This window comes from Parambassis ranga, chromosome 19 (assembly GCF_900634625.1).
Source record: "Parambassis ranga chromosome 19, fParRan2.1, whole genome shotgun sequence".
Lineage (NCBI taxonomy): Eukaryota > Metazoa > Chordata > Actinopteri > Ambassidae > Parambassis > Parambassis ranga.
The window spans coordinates 3148412-3163790 of NC_041039.1; the positions used below are offsets into that span (position 1 = coordinate 3148412).

The following is a 15379-nucleotide window of genomic DNA, read 5'->3' on the forward strand; positions in this document are numbered from 1 at the left end:
AAAGAGTTAATCTCTCTTTACAAGTCTGAAGTGTATTCAGAACTGTGAATGGATATTAAATTCAGATCGTATTGCTGGATTCACAGCGTGAACACTCTTCATAGGTTTTTAGCCAACTTCTCATTTGTAACTTGTAGGGAAACAGGAGTTTATAGCTGTTTAATTATTGCCAAATCTTACTACAGATTTCATTTCTGTATTTGTAATCAGTGTGCAATACAAACTGAGCATTGACAGTTAAAAACTATGGATGAATCTTCCGTGATGCCACCTGAGTTTTTGAATAAAGTACTGTTTTGAGTCCCTGCGAGAGGTATATGGCATTGCCAGCAGCATCACTGTCCACTAAAACTGTAAATGCAGACAAACATGTGGAGCACTAATGTAGCTGAGGTGAGCAGGAAGCTTGCAGGCTAATCCAGCACTGCCTGTCACTTAAAGCGGCAATGCCCATAATTATGCATATTTTAAAGTCCATATAATAGCAGCATAATAATAAGCAAAGATAATAAAAAATCAACCTCTGCAAGGTTAGCACTAAAGGGAACCCATACAGACCAGAAATGTTTTATGTACCACATGTTTATTTCTGCTAAACATAGGAGTCACTTTTGGGGCCAATGCCTAGAGGCCGCAGTGTGAACTGCACATGTTTCTCAGCCCCAGAGGTTGCCACTTGCTGAAAATTAAAAATGTAGGCTACTTATAATTAAACAAGGTTTAGTTTTTTATAGGTAAGGTTTGACAAACACAAATGGTATTTCAAAGATCTGATTCACATGTATTGTCCTGCAGACTAACTGTTGTTCTTATAAGGTATAAGGTTTATTTATTTATTACAAAACAAACATCATGGGTCCATTGTCATGTCTTGTGTAAAAAAAAAGGTGAACCATGCCAAAAAACAGCTCCTAAACGATGATGGTGCCAGCATCATACTATTGTGCAATTGTGAGTATTGGTAGATTAAAAACAAACAGCAACTCAACATGAATAACATTCACAAAAAAGAAATAATGTAAAAGTGATAAATGCAAGGAGAAATCTAAATTTCTCCTATGAGCCAAGCCAAAAACATCACCTTATTAAATGAAGTAACAGCTATGAAAAGTGTGTGACCACTTCAACATAAAACAGTGGGAAAAAATACCTGGTGATTCCTTTGTCAACTGATGCCATTTCAAAGCAAGTTGCTGTCAAGTTGAAATGTTTTGGATGATCTTACAAAGTGATGTTGGGCTAACAGGTGGGTGAGTATGCAAAACTCAGTTCAGTATCTGTTCCATTAAAGGCCTGCATAATGTATTTCAGCTGTGAATGTGGATTAGCATTTTTTCAAATGCATATCTTTTAGATAACTGCAATCTACTTGTTTCCTTTCTTCTGGAATGCTGCACCATGCTGCTGATAATTATGAGGCTTCTTCTTTCTTTGATTCCACTGGCACATTAAAATATCCCTGAAAGTTGTTCGGAAAGTCTTGTTACACAGGGCATAGCACATTGGGTTAACAGTGCTGTTGACATAACACAACCAGTAGCCCAGAGCCCACAGTGTTTCAGGGATACAATCCTGACAAAATGTATTGACCAAGACCATGATATTGTATGGTAACCATGTTGTAATAAAGGCAAACAGGATGGCACTTAATGTCCGTGCTGCTTTCTTCTCATTGGCCTTTTTTTCATTCTTGCGCTTGTTTATCTCTGTCTTGGCCTTGGAGGCAAGGCCTTTGGCTGTTGCTGCATCTTTCATGGTTGCTGCAGGTGATTGGTCAGTAGGAGAAGAGTTGACATCCTTGTTCTTCTTTCTGGATTTGTTACCATCTACATAAATTAAACATTAGAAAAGAACATTAAGTATGAGCATGTGTAAATATCAAACAAAGGGGTGTTATTTAATCATGCAAACAAAGGCTTGTATCCAACCTGTTGCAGGCTCTGCATCATCAGCTTCTGCCTCTGCATCATTATTGTTCAAGCTATCATAGCTTCTTTGTTCTGCCTCAGCCACTGTAGTTGTTGTGGACAACGACCTTTTGGATGTATAATGCTGAAGAGAGTGAAAGGGGAAGCAAAATGTGGCCCACTTCCTTCTGTTTCCTTGTAAAGTGGAATCATTCTTGTTGCTGCAGCTTTGGGAGCTTGTTTGGCACAAAACGGCTGATGGGTTTTTCTGGTTATCGTTATCTCCATTACCACTCCTTTGATTCTGAACTTGGCTTGGGTTGTTGCCTGACCCGGATCCCTTAAGACCTTGCACATCTTTAGCGCGCTTCTCCGTCTCCTGGTAGATCTTCCAAAATAAAAATGCCATAATAGTGACTGGCAAGTAGAATGCGGCAATGGCAGTGCAGAATGTTATGATAGGCTCAGACAAGAACTGTATGTAGCACTCGTTTGGCTGGACTGTCCTTTCACCAACAATATACTGCCAGAACAGAATGGCTGGGGCCCACAGAATAAAAGAGATGGACCACGCTAATCCAATCATGGTCATGGCCCTCTTGGTTGTACGTTTGGCCCGGTAGGTCAAAGGTCTGGTGACAGAGAAATACCTACAAGGACATGGAAAGCATATAGGCTATTGCACATACTGAATAACTGCTTTTTGATATAGAAGTTTCAATTATTCTTTTAAATCCTCATATGATATTTCTATGAAACCAGTACCAAACAATACAACTTCAATGAAAAAAATAAAATAAATTATGTTCTACTACCTGTCAAAGCTGATGACGAGCAGATTCATGACTGAGGCATTACTGGCCACATAGTCAATTGCAAGCCATAAGTCACAAACCACTGGCCCCAAGGCCCACTGGTCCATGACGATGTAGGTGGTATACAGGTTCATTGACAGAGTGCCAATGGTCAGGTCTGCGAATGCCAGGCTAAGCAAGTAGTAGTTGTTTACTGTCTTCAGTGCCTTATTAATCTTGAATGACACCAAGACTAGAATGTTGCCAACTACAGTGACAACAGACAGTGATCCAGTAAGGAAGACAATTATGATGACCTAGAGATGCAGAGATAAGAACAGAAATAATAGAAAAAAAAATAGTTCAGTGCATTTCAGAGTATTAAATTATCATAGTAGGTACTCAGCAGAAAAGCAATTGAAGAGAGATAGTCAGGATTTCTAATAATCTGGGCTGCCCAATATCATCTGAAATTGGGACAATGGTTCCCAAACTGGGGGACAGAGTTTTTGCAGGGCAGAGTTTTTGCAGGGCGAGTGTGGTGAGGCAAGTGACTGACCCGTCAGTTCCACTTGTACACGCCAGGACCGTGCTGCATCACCTGCTGTTGACAGCACTAAGTAAAAAACTGTTCCACCCAAAGAACAAATTCCCAGGGAAAAACACAGTAATGTCATATATGCAGTCTAGTGCAGTGAGGAATGCTCTGATCTGTACATTGGTAAAACTAAACAACCACTCAGAACAGAAGAATGGCACGGCACAGGAGAGCAGCCTCCTCAGGACAAGACTCAGCTGTCCGTCTTCACCTCAAGGGAGCGTGTGCGGAAGCTTGAACGAGACCGACTAGATATAGTCTGACTCGCTTGGGGGCCAAACAGCAGTGCAGAGTACCAGACCTTCTTACAGTCTGTGGGAGGGGTAATGGTGCGATTAGGTGGAATGGCCTCCCTGATCTGAACCCAAGTGGTAATTTGTTATTGAACTTGTCCATAACGAACACCATGTTCGAGCACAAGGTTGTCCATCCATGCACCTGGTGCCAGGACAACCTAGGCTGGAAGTCACTAATTAACTTTGTAGTCTGGGAAAGTCTATGCCAGGGTGCTGGAGAGGAGAATTTGGCCTGCTGAACCTCGAATCGAGGAGGAACAATGCATTTTTACTAGGGATGTCCCGATCAGGTTTTTTTGCCCTTGAGTCCGAGTCTGAGTCATTTGATTTTGAGTATCTGCCGATACCGAGTCCCGATCCGATACTTTCTATAAAGGCACTCATTGCGGCAAAACCCGTGTGTGTGTAGGCCTGTCACGATAACAGATTTTGCTGGGCGATTAATTGCCAAGAGAAATTATTGCGATAAGCGATAATATTGTCAAATCAATGTTCAACTAACATAATGATAATGACATATAATGCAAGTACACCCTTTCAAAGATCAATAAACTTTAATTTCTAAAGAACATTTAACACTGGAAAGGCCACCAATTATCAACACTATTATTATTATTGTTATTATTAATGATATTAATATTATTATTATGAGTAGTGGTAGGCCTATTAACATAGCTTATCTGAGCATAGTCAATGGAGTTAAATCAAACCAACTAGCACGTCATGAGCAACAGAGCCAAACAACACGCACTCTACCTGCTGCTGGGAGTGGGCTCACCTGTGCGCACATGTGTTTGTGTGCGCACGCGTTTGCGTGTGTGTATGCGCATCAGCGAATTTTAAAAACGCCACCATGTAGACAGAAACACATAAAATAGCAGAGATCGCACAAGAGGACTGGGCAAGAGAACTAGACTGGGTGGCGATGCCGCGAGTGCCGCCAGTAAGAAGGCAGAGAACTTCACTCGTACAACGCGGACTCTCTCTGATGGCACGTTGTATTCATAAGCATGTTTAGTCTTGTGGTGAATTGTGTCGAAGTGTTGAACCGGTGTTGTGCAGCTTCACAGCTCTCTGTGTTGCTGTAACCAGCGTCCAAGCCCTGCAGCGCTGTGACGCACCGTGGCGACGCAGACAGCGAGCTGACCGTGGTCTGCTCAAAACATCCAGTAAACGTCACGCAATGAGTTAAAAAATAAGAACTACCTGTTGGTTTGACACATTTTAAGACAGAAGCCGCGGGCCATATTAAATCTGACGGCCGGACTTTGCACATTTTATATGCTACGACGCACCGGAGTGGCGCCTTTTGTCATCCAGCCTCTTTGGCAGCGAGAGGGGGAGAGAGAGGGAGAGAGAGGAAAACAAACGAGCGTGCAAATGTAATTTATCGCGGCCGAAAAACTTATCGAGCCCATTTAAAGTTATCGTGCAATTAATTGATTTATTGTTTATCGTGACAGGCCTGTGTGTGTGTGTGCCGCCACACTGGGAGATTTCACACACGCAGCACATCGAGGTCTCGAACCAGGACCTGTCGCACCAAAAGCAGCTGTCATACCCCTGCACAACAAGACACAGAGCCACCCTGCACAGAAGGCGTTAACTTTGAGAGCCCTAAAAAGTATATATCCGAGTCCTGATCGGGAGGTAATGTCCGATTCCGATCGAGTCTGAAATCACGTAATCGGGCCCGATTTCCGATCATGTGATCGGATCGGGACATCCCTAATTTTTACCCTGGCCGCGGAACACTGGACCAGCTCTATACTCTCTGTAGAGTGCTAGATAGTGTATAGGAGTTCGCTCAACCAGTTCACATGTGTTTTGTGGATTTGGAGAAGGCGTTTGATTGTGTACCTCGTGGCATTTTATGGGAGGTGCTCTAGGAGTATGGGGTCAAAGGCCCTCTGCTAAGGGCTGTACGTCCCTGTATGACTGGAGCAAGGGTTTGGTTCGCATTGCCAGCAGTAAGTCAGACCTTTTCCCTGTGCATGTTGGACTCTGGCAGGGCTGCCCTTTGTCATCGGTTCTGTTCATAATTTATATAGACAGAACTTCCAGCTGCAGCGAGGGGCCAGAGAGGGTCCGGTTTGGGAACCACAGGATTTCATCTCTACTTTATGCAGATGATGTTGTCATGTTGGTTTCATCAAACCAGGACCTTTAGTGTGCACTGGGATGTCAGTTACATTATTTTTCTGCTGAATTTACACAGTCAGGACACAAAATGGTCATGTTGAGAGTTGTCACAATTGTTACCTGCAAGATAGTATGGCCTCCTAATGGGTCAAACTCCTTTGCAGCCTGAATAATTGTCCGGTTAACTGATGAATCAGTTAAGTTCCTTCCCTGGCTTGAGAAATGACCGACATTATGCTCTTTCCATCCACTCTCAGATAAAAGGACATGCTCCTGGTAGTAAGAAGCACCTGTAGATGTAGACAATATTTGTTTATTATTGGCAATACAATGTCCTACATAATTTTTCCATTGAACAAAGAATCCAAATCATGGATTACCCTCTATAGCTAAAAAGATGCCAGATATTTGGACCCCAGCAAACTTTGTCTGTATTATAAAGTGCTTTTTTAATATTTTGTTTTTATTGTATGCATTTGCTGTAGTTCTTTAATTTCTTCATCTATCCTTTCTACATTTTTTCTCACCAATCAAACCAATCACCAATCTAAATTATTAGTAGATCAGTTGAAAGTGAAATGATAAATCATTAAAATTGGTGTAGTGTTTTCAGAAAGATTGGAAGATACTAACACTTAAAAGTATGTGTTAAAAGTGAAGTAACAAATATTGGCATTATGTTTACTTCCTACCAGTGCAGATTTAGTAAATAACTAAATTTAGTGAGCTGCAACATGTTGACTGGATGTAATGGATCTTTCATAAAGTCCAATGTTTTGATCTTATGATCAGATTGTCTGTAAACCTTCCACAGTAGGAGTACACTGCCACTTACAAGTTAGAAATGAGCTACAACTGTGCACACATACTATTAGAATGCTCCGATACTTCAACAACTAGTATGTATCACCATGCTTACAAACAGGCTATTATATCATACAGAGTACAAAGTAATATGTTATATAGGTGTGGGGTGGGCGGCACATGTATATACATGCATTGTGATGTTATCAGAGCCATTTCATGCATCATTGCCACACAACTATACACAAAATGTATTTCTGCTGTACAGATAAGATGGCAGACTTGGCTGTGATGATAGTATATGGCTGGTCTTTCATACCAGGAGAACTGTTGGTTAAAAAGTGGACATGGTCAAAGTTGGAAGTCAAGTTCATGATGACAATCTGCAAGAAAACAGTGGGGGGGAAAAATCAAATCAAATGAAGTATGATAATATTCCATCCTGGAGGTGGCCATCTGGCTGTACTGGTGTTTCTGACTGTAAACTGACTGTCAACAGCCATCCTCGTTTCTGTTAGCTGCTTAGCATTAGCTGTTAGCTGAGGCACCAGGTTTTGTAACTTATGTTGAACCCTGTGCACCCTGTTGTTTTGTAAACTGTTTTAGCTGTCTTGTCTTTTGTTTTATTTGTTGCCTCACCTCAAGCTCTGAAAATGAGCTGGATGACTGAGAACCTTTATTGAATTAACTTTTCCTGACACATGACCCCCAGCTTCACACATGCAAATGCTCTTTATTAAGCCCACAAGTCAACCTTCCTGGTGTGTCTGCCAACACCATAGGTAGAAAACCACCTATGTTTGAGAGAAAGTGTTGTGAGCAACAACTAGAGCCCTGTGTTTCATTGCTACCACACATATATGTGTGTGTATGTATATACATACGGCAAGGATCTGCAATGATATCCAGGCAGTGGATGATCTTCAAAATATCAAGAATTCCTCCCCAGTTGGGTGTAAGGTACAACAGCAGTTTTTTTTTTCTTTTCCAAGAGTTTAAATCGAGGCAACTGGACTCAAGGATTGTTTTTTGGGATTGTTTTTTGAATATATATATATATATATATATATATTTGGTTTTTATTTATTGGTCTTGTTCCAATAAAAACTTTTAAAAATATACATGACTTTTACATCCAAAATAAAAACATGTATTACAGCATGACACAATTCACTAGACTAATCAGAGTGTGTCTGTGTTGTACAAATGAATTTCTCTGCTTTTTTACCGGCCGCTGGATAAAATCAACTTTCCAGAAATGACTCAATTTATGTAAGCAGTCTATCTGTTATCAACTGTGATGTTTATTGGTGTGGCAATGAGCAGATGAGCAATATCAGCATACACATCTTAATACAATACAATGTGATTGGGTAGCCTACTGTTGGCACTCAGACACTTTCGCATTATCAAAGCTGGCCCTCCCTAAAAAAAGTTGGACACCCTAGATGTATTACTGCTACTGAAAAACACAAATAACAAAATGCAATTTGACTGTTTTTTTTTTTGTTTTTGTTTTTGTTTTTTTTTTTTGCTGCAACTGTAAAAATCATTTTTAGTGTGATTGTGATATATAAAAAAATGAAAAAATGAAATATAAAAAAACACAATATAAGGCTGTGTCCGGAGTTTTATAATACACGTGAAATGGGCATCATGTCTGTGCTGTGGCAGTCATTAAGTGGTTTTTTAGAGGCGACAATAATCATAACAAATTAAAGTCTCGCTGCCAAAGAATGATCACACAACTACAATGAGAGAAATGACCATTCCTATGTAAACCCAAAACGTATTATATTCAGCTTCTTTTGCATTGTTGTTATTTTATAATTAGCAACATTGGACTTTCAGGATCCTTATTTTTTTAAAGTCTTTTGTGACTATATGTGATGATTAAAGCAAAGGTTTCACTACACAGTTACTGTGTGGATGACGGTGTAATAATTTGTTAAAATACAATCAAGTAGGCTGCATGGAGCATACAATTCTTAACTCTATAAGTCGTACTCACCAGTCAGAAGGTCAGAATAGTGGAAACAGCTGTTGGGGGTGGTTGACTGAATCCATGCAACAATGGCGTTGAAGCTGCAGCCCTCTTACAACCAAAAATAAGCCAAAGGTACACATATTAGCTTCATCATTACACTTGAAAAACACTCCATTTAAGTCAACAATACCAATGCCTATAGCTCTCCCACAAATATGATACGCTGAGGTAAACATGATCATGAAACACAAATAAACATCACAGAAGAACCTCAAAGAAGTTGAGGATTATAAGTACGGTAGCTTTGAAATACACACAAATTCACAAATAGTTGCAATTATCTGTTAATGCAAAGTCTGGATTTTTCTTTTGGCCTGCGATCACATGATTAAAATCTTTTTAGGTACAGTGAACTTATCATCTGCATCAAAGCAATACAACACAGCTCACAACATTAGTTACATGGTTCAGGTAAATATAAAACCCATAATGAACAAAACCAAACCAAACCAAACCAAAGCCCCAAAAAACAAAAGAAAAAACAAAACAATTACCTGTATCAAGAATCAAGAGGTCTGAAAACTAATGCAATCAAGATATATATATATATATAAACAGCACAGAGGCAGAGTCAGCACAAGAACAGGCCCTAAGCACAAGATCTATAGAGGCTGGGGCAGGCAGGGCATCCATGGAGCGGCATAACCAAGTGTATGGCCTGGAGGTCCCAAGGTCAAAATGGGACATAGCTCCAAAGGTGATGGAGAATGACCGAGGTAAAATCCTGTGGGACTTCCAGATACAGACAGATGAAATGGTGATGCTAACCAACCGGACATAGTAGTAGTGGACAAACAGCAGAGGAAAGCCAAAGTGGTAGATTTAGCCATCCGAAGTGATGGCAACATACGGAAGAAGGAACATGAGAAACTGGACAAATATTAAGGGCTTAAAGAAGAGCTAGAAAAGATGTGGAAGGTGAAAGCAACAGTTGTCCCCATGGTAACTGGAACCCTCGGGGCTGTGACCCAGTTTGGGGGTCACACACACCCATATATATACATGGGTGCTGTTATAAGGTGGCAACAGGGCATGATTCCACATATTGCTGAATCTAAGCTATGGAAAAAAAGATTTTGAAATAAAGACTGGGATACTCTGGAAAATATAAAGGAATTTAGGGAGAACATTCATTTTGACTGAATATATTCTACCTGCCAATGATAGAGGCAGAACCAGCGATTAAGACAATCTTTAGTACGACACCCAGGTATCTAAAACCATCTTTTAGACTCAAACTTTCCACAATTTCTTGGTTGCTTGTGTTGTCATTACTGTAATATGCTGTACCCACAGACAAATAGAACCTCCTCGTGGTGGTAATTTTGAGTAGTGTAGACTGTAGATTTTTGTGCCTTTTGTGCAAAAAGCAAGTATGGCAGTGACATTCATCAACTTGTCAAAAATTCATATTCAATTCCTAGAAAAATAATTCTATGTTGATGATATGCTCCAGTCTTTCCCTACAATTGTCAAAGCCATTAACCTGCAGAGAGCATGTGAAGTGCTTGTGTTTCTAATGATTAAACTCCATAAGATCACTTCTAACAGAATTAAAGTGAATAAAAATGTATCTGAAAGGGACAGGTGAAAAAGTATGAAGACCTGGATCTTAGAATTGAACAGAATAGAAATACTTTATTCATCCCAAGCTGGGAAATTTCACATTAGTTTGGATCTTAGTTCAAATGGTCTTTCAGTGTAGTCCAGGGATCAAGATGAGCCATAATGGAGGATACTTTTACCAGACGTCTTTTACTCATCGAGCCATGCTGTCACCTGTTATCAGCTTGTTTGATCCTTTAGGGTTCCTTGCTCCTGTGGCAATTCAAAGAATTGAACAGCCTACATTCATAGAGAATGTATGAAGACTGAGAGATGTGGGTGCAATCGCTGAGGGAAGCTAACACGCTGCACATGTGAAAATGTCATCATCCCAGCCCCAAAGCAGAGCTACACATCTATGGTAGGGCTAGTATCAATTAAATGATATAAAAGAAGGTCATTAAATGCATGTGAATTAAAAATTGGAGATATTGTTCATCAACCCTCATTCACAACTGACAGTATAAAGCTATGGATGAAACTACTGTGATGTCACCAATTGGTTTCTAAAGCGCTATTTTGAGTCCCTGTGGGAGGCTCTGGGATGCTCTGACTGTCACCATATTGGCAGTGTCACAATCTGCCAAATCTCCAAATACAGACAAAGAGGGGAGCATGAGTGGAGCTGAGATATAGACAGAAGCAAGAAACTCGCACTGCAATATGGTACATACCTGTCACTCAAAGCAGTCACGCCCATAAGCTCAGAGCTTGTCACTTGTCACTTGAGATTAAGTCATTTTACGGTGAATATTTTATTGATTTGGAATATTAAGGTCCTAGATCATAACAAGGGCGGTGCCCCTTGTATTGAGTGCAACCTCGAAACAGTTTCAATTTTTTAAATGAAAGAATGTAATTCAAAGCTGTGGTCATGCAAAGATAAAAGTTTTTTGAGACATAAGACTTGACTGCCAACATGCTGTTATTTATTTCTCCATCTTATTAATATAGCAATTTGATGAGTCTTGAACATAACATTAAACTAAATTAGACTCCATATCAAGAAAGGCTACTATTATACACATATAAAGCATAATTAAATGAAAAGAACTGTGTGCTTCAAAGTACTATTTCATGTGTGTTTCCATGCTGTTTTTATATGGACTAAATACATATGAGGAGCCAGCTGTTTGGAGTGAGTTGTGCAGTGACATGTGCACCATTCCAGTTGTCTATAATCCTTCAGTTCATCTTTCCAACTTGTGCTAGCCAAGTGTGCAGTACTAAGTATGTAAGTCTGTATCTTAGCTTGGCATTGAGAAACAGCTGTAGTTGTCAGGAGGAACAGACATCATGTCAGTCTTTGTTTTTTTGGGAAGCAGAAGCAACCAAAATTGCATGTAAAAAATAAATGTGAGCTAATTATCAGTCCAACACTGTTTTTGTTAAAATCCCCATAACGTTTATCAAATAAACTGACAAATTCGTATTAAATATTTATTGCTTCTATTTTTAATTTGCAGGCATTTCTCTGTGTCCTATTTCTTCAGTGATTTTTGATTTCTTCCACCTTCCTTAGTTTGAATTTCTTGAAATTACAAAAAGCAACTTTTTGTTGTAAATGATAATTGGTGAACATTCCACATGCATTTTGTAGTCATCATTGCACATTTGAATTATCATTTTAAAATGATGATTTTTTTAAAGTACTGGAGTGCCACAGTGTTATTATTATGGCTATAGTGTGACATCTTGGTCGTTGTGTATTTCCTTTAATGACAAGACACAAAAATGTTGAAGCTTTTCTTGAGCAGACTCCTTCAAATACATCCATAATTAAAAAAAAGACAGACAGAAGACAGTATCACAATTACATGAAAAGAAACAGAAAAAGTCTAGAAACATTCGACTATTCATATCCTGAACTTCCATTGCATTGCTGATTCTGGCATAGATTAGCATAGCCTGTAAAGAATAGAGGATAACACTAATACAGGCTGTACTAATTAAAGACAGAATCATCATATCATCTCGCAAAATGTCCAGTCCAGTGACAGCCTTTAATACACATGTATAACAGCAGAGAAACATTGCACAACATGCATCTGTCTTCAGCTTCAGGTGGTAAGTTATGAGTTTTTAAACAATTGTGTAGGAAAGATACATATGTGTAGGAAAGTAGAGAGAAGTGTCAATAGATTTAAATGTCAGCCATCAAGTTGCAAAGAATTGTGTGTATATATATTTTTTTTTTTGGTGAAAACCCACTGTGTAAATCTCCCCATATACATAATTAAAGTTGCCCCTAAGTAATATGTTTAAAAAAGTGTGAATAAATTGTACTTACCAGTAGAGTCTGGTTGCCAGTATCCAGTGTGATATCCGGTTGGGAAGCTAAACTCCTCTCATGCAGCACTCAGCTCTCTCTGATGCAACTCAGACTGCTCACTTGATGTGTGACTGGAACTTCCCACTTTGCATTTCACAAAAGTTTTTCTCCTCTCTGCTGTGGACTCTCTTTAAACTGGGCTGTTACAAGGCAGGAGTGATACTATTTTATTGAACTAGGAGCACGTCAGAGAAAATTAATTTTCTTATTCAATTCAATTTATATAGCACATTTTAGAATTGTCTTAAGATGCTTCACAGAGACCCAGAGCCTGAACCCCAGCAACAGTGGCAAGAAAAACTCCCTTTCAACAGGAAGAAACCTTGAACAGGACCAGACTCATAAGGAGAACTTTCCTGCTGACAATTGGCCAGGTAGAGGAGGAGAAGAAGAGGTAGACAGGACAGAGAGGAACATCAACATCAAAGCTAATGTGCAAGATGTGTCTAAATGTTGAGAACAACTGCCAAGACACTGGTAAATGACTTAGAGAAGTCTGGAATGGAAGTGTAAGAGCAGTATGCTAGGATCCACCTGGAGAAAAATGACTGGAAGCATGTAACTTGGTCAAATAAAAGAAAACTAGCATTTCCAACAAACACAGTGGTAAGTAATGTAATGCTGTAGGGATGCTTCAGTGCATCTAGGAATCATGGAACTGTGAAAAAAAGACTCACAAGCAACAAAGAGAGGACAACAACCTATAAAGATAAAAACATTGTCACCCCATAAGTTCGAGAAGTATCAGAGAAACTGTAGAGGATTTTCAGGTGGACAGGTAGTTTCAAAAAGTAGTCAAGGAAGCCATCGCTGTTAAGTAGGTAAAATCTTCCCTTAACAGAGATGGTGGACTTAGACATCGTCTTGTTGAAGAAATTCACTCAACAGCATATTTCAAGTTTGCAATGGGAAATTATATAGGTGGACAAAATTTTAAAGTATGCAAATGATTTAGTGGTCAAAAGGTCAGGTAAGGTTTTCACAGGTAGGGCGTCATTACTCTCAAAAACACAACTTCTTCACTACTGAAAGATTTGGGTTTCCATAGTGTGTTTTGACTGTCCCCTTGTTATCCTGTGTTTCTGTTTGTTCTTGGTTTCTGTGTAACTCCTTAGTTTTTGGCTATTTTTGTATAATTGTATTCTGGTTATTTTGGTATTCAGCATTATTCGTATTTCCTGGATTGTATTGGTTACATCCTGTTTTATTTTGAAGGCAGCGTTCCTTCGTGTATCTCTGTGTGTTCCCTCCTGTGTCTCCCTCCTTATTCATTTCCTGTCCCACCCTAATGTGTCTTATCTGTGTCTCATTGTCTCTCCCTCCCTCATCTTCTCTCCCTCTTCACTTCCTGCCAATTTGTCTTGTGAGTTTCTACCAAGCTTACAAGCCATTTCCAGGTTCTAGTTACGTGTTTTGCCTTATCCTTTCTGCCTGTTTTGGACTCCATGTACTTGACCTTAGCCTGATTAAATAGACATCAACTTTCTTTCCTGCATTTGGGTCCACCTCACTCCACAATCCCTGACAACAACAAAGGATATATATTATCAAATGATGGTCAAAGCAGTGAACACTGGGATTTTGAGTCTGAGATTTTTCCTCACAAGTCACATGCCCAGTAATAAAAAAGTGTCTTTAACCAGTCCCACCACCACAGCTCCCCTGCAGTCTTAGTCTTTAGCCAGTGTAATGGAAAAATGCTGAATTGCTTGTCCTTATATAACCCTGTTTGTGCGGACATGACTGAAAATGTGTGACAGATAGAGGAACTGCACCTGTACCACACTCATGGAATGTTACAGATTGCAACCAAAATATCTGATATAGAGTTGTTTACTGACAGAAGGTTTGAAGGTTTGCTAGCAGTTTGAAGAGAATAACATCTCAAGCAATTCTCCCTGGGAATCATAAAGTTTTTTCTGATTCTGATTCTAAAGGAGAGACTGAGTGCAAGGCCAAATTCCTCTTCTGTGACATGTGCATGAATGTTACAAAAGATGTAACCGCCTCCTGCTTGGCGGAGAACCATATTGAACCTGTTTCTCATGCAAATTTGCTTGAAATGAAACAAACTTCCCAGTAATAATTTCATTTATTTGCTATGACAAACTTAGTGAAAGAAGTGGGATTCCAGGCTAGGTATCGTCTCCGCAAGCCAACGAATGGCCGTCCAGGACTTTGTCATGCTTCACCATGACAAATTCAAGGACGAGAGGGCTGGTGGATGGCAGCTAATCACCTCAGAATCATACCAATTTAATTAACCACATGCATGGTGAAGTGGCTTTACTCACATGATTACTGATTAACCAAAAAGGGAGAAAGGTTGATGCAAATACGCCTTCTGAGGTTTCCCAGTGTAGAGGCATTATAATATTTACACATTTCCGCAGAGACATCTGGTAAATAATAGGACCCAAGCACTAGAAAATATAGGGTCAAGAAGTTGTGAGAGGGCTACGGATCAACCTTCCTCACCTATTTTTGATGTGATGGCAAAAAATATGGTGTTGATTGTCTGAAATATGTGAAAGAATGGAGTAAATTGAAATCAAACAAACTCAAAAGTGATGAATTGAAATAAAAGATCAAATTGAATGCCTGAAAGAGTGGATGGATGGGAGTGACAAAAGAGAACGACAACAACTGCAGAAAGAAACAAGTCAAAGTGTGAATGATGCGAATGTGAAGGAGACAAAAAGAACGGAGAAAGAAGGGAGGCTGCTGCACTTTCTCTAACTGACTACTGTCTCACTGTTTCCTTTTCGTCTTCTACACCCTCCCCCTTCCTTCCTCTCACCCCTCCTGCTTCCCTTTCTGAACTCTCTTCTCTGTCTACTCCTGTTGAACGTAA

General features: G+C 39.7%; 1 protein-coding gene across 1 annotated transcript; it reads right to left on the reverse strand.

The window, feature by feature from the left end:
* Nucleotides 1–1365: 1365 nt before the first annotated feature.
* chrm3b (cholinergic receptor, muscarinic 3b) lies at nt 1366–7044 on the reverse strand. Its single transcript, XM_028430318.1, has 6 exons — nt 7021–7044; nt 6861–6924; nt 5858–6027; nt 2723–3018; nt 1929–2557; nt 1366–1826 (listed from the first exon to the last, which is right to left on the reverse strand). Exons 1-6 carry the CDS (start codon nt 7042–7044, stop codon nt 1366–1368), a joined length of 1644 nt encoding a protein of 547 aa, XP_028286119.1.
* Between the last annotated feature and the right edge of the window lie 8335 nt (nt 7045–15379).

What these genes read in the sequence shown, in the direction of transcription:
- chrm3b (XM_028430318.1), bottom strand. Translation starts at nt 7,044, where the DNA reads ATGGCTGTTGACAGTCAGTTTACA. An exon ending in TTTAACCAACAGTTCTCCTG is followed by an intron (nt 6,028 to 6,860) that starts GTATGAAAGACC and finishes CTACATCTACAG; the next exon opens with GTGCTTCTTACTACCAGGAG. An exon ending in GAGGCCATACTATCTTGCAG is followed by an intron (nt 3,019 to 5,857) that starts GTAACAATTGTG and finishes CTGCATCTCTAG; the next exon opens with GTCATCATAATTGTCTTCCT.